Genomic DNA, 4,637 nt, shown 5'->3' with positions numbered 1-4,637 from the left:
GAGGTAGCCACAGTATTATACAAAAGGATTTGCAATTAGTTTAATTTTTAGTTTCGGCAGTTTATTTTTTATTTGTTTGAATTTGGGATGGAGGTACTTGATTCAACTTGTTCCCGCAAACTAGTTCTCTAATCCTTTGTAGGTTTTGATAGTTATTTTTGCTTGTCGGTATGGTATATTCATAGTTAATTACCCATAAAAAATTAAAGTTGAAATTGCACCTTTCTCCCTCCCCCTTAGTTCAAATTTAAAATAAGAAATTACATTACTTGTCTGATCTTCCTTTTTATTGTTTTGTGTAGTGTTTATTTTAAATAATTATATTAGTTCAAATCAAAGTTTAGAATCAAATAATTTCTACTTAAATTTTTGGAGCGAACCCCTTCCCCTTGGTGGGTGTTATCCGCATTTATTTACAAAATAATGATTCTTGGTTAAAATTTTTGAATTCACCTGCAAAAACAATTTATATGTGCAAATTGGCTTGAGTGAAAGATAAAAAGAGGTGTTCTTTATTGCATTTTAGTAAAGGTACATGTTGAAGATTGAATAAAAAGCAATAGTTGGATATGTAGCCAAGTTGTTGGCCCAAATAAATAGTAAAAAGAGAAAATAAATATAATCTAACACAAGAATTGATAAGAGGGCCAGGGGTGGGTTCGATTCTTCAGTTCAGTTTTATCAAACTTCAGTATTTATGTCCGCGCCTAGAAGTGGCTGAAAATGTCAGTGAATCGATGAGAAGCATCCTCAGGCAAACAAATGCAAACAAGCATAGTACCATCAGAATCATCGTCTCCTCCTTGTGGCAAGAAAACACATACTTGTGGTGTTGGTGTGAGATCAATTGGGCCCGCATAAATTGGCTTTCCCCAACCAAAATCAGCAGATTCATACATTGAAAATCTGGTCCACTGGGTTATAGTGAGTTTGCCACCAAATTCTAGCCTTGTAGGCCTATTAACTTGTATAAAATCAATAGTTGATCTCAAATATGACTCGCAAACGGAAAGCCTTGCCTTTCGAACCAAACAAGTGGTATCAGAAAGATACGTGTTGACAAGACCTGAAACAGTGCTAGTTGCACATGCAACACATACTGCATTTCCATAGAAGCCTTGTTTGAGTGGTGGATTTGAAAGTCTGGATCTGCAATTTACCGAAAATGTTAGCCTGAGCTCGTAATCAAGAGGCTTAACTTCTAGTGCCTTGACCCATGATCTCCACACATGAGCTGCCATTGCATCAAAAGTGGTGCACGATAAATTACCAGCCAAGCTTTTCAAATGAGCTTGGTACTCACGACTAACACGATAACACTTTTGAACAGGCTTGACTAACCAAAGACTCTTCGTTAGGCTTGATCCATCCTCTATTCTCTTGAATTCAATGTGTGGGTGTACAATCAATGGTGGATCATGAGGCATAAGTATTTCTCTATCCCAACATGGTTTTGGATTGACGGTTAGTTTGCTCAATCTCGCAGTGGCAGCCCAAGCACTTACGAACTGCATTGCTCCAACCCCATCACAAAGACAATGACAAATTCTTAAACCAAGACTAAATCCACCACAGCTGAAACGTGTCACTTGTGCTATTAGCAATGGCATGTCGATCACTTTGTATTCTTCTTCATTTGGAAAGGTGTAAACCAAGTTTGTCCACGCAGGATTTGGGACGGTTAAATCTCCAAGATTGATTATGGTCATCTCGGAATGTGCCTCAACAAGAAGCACACCTTGGTTAGGACCAAAAAATACTTCTAACTTGCCATCTTTTGTTTCTCGTAGCCTACCCGAGAAAGGATAATATGGCACCAATACACTTGCAAGAGCTTCTTTTAACACGTTGGTGATCACACCCGCGGGTTTCCCATTGGATCGATAGAAATAAGTGGTAGGAGTAAAAACTCGTGCTCCAATCATATCATCAAGATTTGAGAGGTAAAGTGTGTCACCATTGGATGCAGGGATGGGACTTGAAGGTAATATTGGAGAAATTGAATTGATGGTTAAAGGTATTTCAAGTTGAGGAAATTGGAGTTCTTCTACCCCTGGAAACATGATGATATTTTTTAGCACTTCATTACATCTTGGTAGGAGACACTAAATATCCAAAAACTATGGCCAAGAAAACTTCAAAATTAAAAGACTATGGATATTTTTCAGTTATTTAGTAGGTGAAGAATAAGTAGAAAGTAAAACTATTCAATGTTTTAAGGCACAAATGGTGAGTTGTCCCTTTCTTGTCAATTTTAAGACACCATCTTTGGTTTCTTTTAACTTTTGTTTGTGCTCAATCTCTTGATTTGATATAATGATGCTTCACTTTATCATGATTTTTTTCTCACTCGATATCTGGTATCTATATTAAAGCTTGTGCGATAATATTCATATCGTGCATTGTAGAGCCATTCATATTATTTATCCTTACCTGATTCATCCACGCAAGAGACCTAACTTGTTTGGATGGTTGTAAACTATTGTATTATATGGTATTATCATTTTAAATACTATTATGTTTATTTTGGATGTTAGTTAAATTTAATTATATTTTATCGAATTGATAAATTCATTTTTATGTAACAATGAAAAGTCTTATTTTATGTAATGATTAATTTGATGTGATCACATTGTTAACTTTTTTTTTTTCCTCATTTTCGACTTTACCTAGTACTCTATTTAATGATAATATAACACAAAGCAAGAAAGATAAGGCTTAGAAAATTCTTAACATTTTTGTCGGCAATATCTAATTTCGATTAAATACCAGCAATTGAGGATTATATGGATTAATATTGTAAACAAGGCATATTTGATTGTTGTTATATCTAAGTTGGAGGACATAAATGTCAACTGAAATTGAGGTAAATGGCACGTTTATATATGCTCCAGCAGCAGACAACAAACATAGATGGAAAACAAACAAACAAGATGATTTTGAAATTTATTCACATGCTTTAAATCGATTGCTCACACTTCATCTTGTTCTGTTTTCTAAATAAGGCACAAATATAACTCAGTACTATCAAGAATAATTTAAATATGCTGCTATTATATTGTTTGGCCATTTGGAACCTTATGTTAAAAAGTGTTTGTTTTAATTTAGTTATCTCATTTATAAAATTAAGAGAATTTTATTATGTTCTTTCAATACTATCTCTATCATAAAATGATTATATAAAGTGTATGTATTCAAAATTATATTTCTAAAGCATAATTGATAAAGCTAATTTGGTAAAATAAACTCCTTATAAATATTTTTTAAGAGGCGTGTCAAGTCAACGACAGCCAACTATTTTGAAACGGAGAAAGTACTACAAACCAAATACTCTCTCGTCCCAATTTATGCGGCATAGCGGGGTCTAGATAATAGAGTCCTACTTGTTGTTGGAAAAGATTCTGATCCATTGACAAGAGAAGGAGCATAAGGGAGATAAGGCGAAAGACAAGGGTAGGACCCCGAGTTTGAATGTGAAATGTAGTTCTTTAGGCCGCGGCTTGAAGATGAATTTTGAGGAAAAGTTGCGAGAAAAAGTTAATATGCACTCAAGCATTTTACTAGAACTTCCTCAGTTAACTCGGGTGATTCAATTTCTTGAATAAGCATGAAATAAGCGCTACTAGTCATTTCAAAAATTAATGCTAAGATCCAAAGTTACATAGATTTCTCTCTTTACATAGATTTCACTCTTAGTGTGGGGGCATTAGTAAAAGGTCTAAGCGATCTTAGCTCCTTCTCTGGTCTTGCCTCCCTTTCATCTCTTCTCTTCTCTCTTCTTTTGGAAGTTGTCTGTGATCGAAACTTCTTTCACATTGAACGACTATGGTTCTATTGATGAACCTGTTGTTAGCGTCATAAACGACTATCATCTCTTTCTTAGAAAAGAAATTGCATAAATTTTGCTATTTTAATCCCAATTTCCTACTCATTTCATCAGGTAAAACCTCGCCACACCACACTATACTTCGATACAAGAGAAGAGGACTGAGAGTTTTGTAGAATTGAATACGGAGTTCAAAAAGTAAGATAAAACTTTATTAATTTTAGTAATATAAACTTATTAAAGTAAATTTAGTGCTACTTTTTGATTGACTTTTGTTGTTAAATGGGACCTATTGATGATAAAATTGAAAATATGTCATTAAATAGGTGTTAAATAAAAAAAATAATATCTTTTTTTTTAGGATAAAAAAATCAAAAAATTATATAAACTCGCAACTTATGTTTCATTTATTATAAAAAATTCCTACTCCCTAAACATATTACATTAATCTCACTTTTTAATTTTCTCTCTCCGAAAATACATATACATACATCTTCCTTTTACCCTCACTGTTTATCCCCTAAAATAAAAGCTAGAATAAAGGAATGATTTTTATGTCTGAAATCAACCGTATTTGAGTCCAACTGCTAGTCAATGGTATTCAATATCAACTTAATCTTCTTTTAACAATCTCAATTTTTAAGATTTGAGGAATTTTAAAAATTTTATTTTCATTATTTGGTCAAAATTTTTGAGAAATACGAAAGAAGAAATAGTTGAACGTTTTATTTAAGTAATTTTTTGGGTTTCTACTTTACCAAATCATGATTTTAATATCTCCATATCCTTTTCTCTTTTTGAAATCGTCTAT

The 4,637-nt window shown here is 33.2% G+C and overlaps 1 protein-coding gene across 1 annotated transcript; it reads right to left on the bottom strand.

Moving 5' to 3' along the window:
- Positions 1 to 495: 495 nt before the first annotated feature.
- Positions 496 to 2,183, bottom strand: LOC107857273 (fatty alcohol:caffeoyl-CoA acyltransferase). The gene has a single exon (XM_016702201.2). The coding sequence runs from the start codon at positions 2,061 to 2,063 to the stop codon at positions 708 to 710; it is 1,356 nt and encodes a 451-aa protein (XP_016557687.2). The 5' UTR covers positions 2,064 to 2,183; the 3' UTR covers positions 496 to 707.
- Between the last annotated feature and the right edge of the window lie 2,454 nt (positions 2,184 to 4,637).

The sequence above is a fragment of the Capsicum annuum genome, chromosome 1 (genome assembly GCF_002878395.1).
Source record: "Capsicum annuum cultivar UCD-10X-F1 chromosome 1, UCD10Xv1.1, whole genome shotgun sequence".
Taxonomy (NCBI): Eukaryota; Viridiplantae; Streptophyta; class Magnoliopsida; order Solanales; family Solanaceae; genus Capsicum; species Capsicum annuum.
The sequence above is the reverse complement of the archived record's forward strand: the minus strand, read 5'-3'. Positions and strand labels throughout refer to the sequence as shown.

Coding starts and splice junctions, on each gene's coding strand:
- LOC107857273 (XM_016702201.2), bottom strand. CDS start 2,063: ATGTTTCCAGGGGTAGAAGAACTCCAATTTCCTCAACTTGAAATACCT.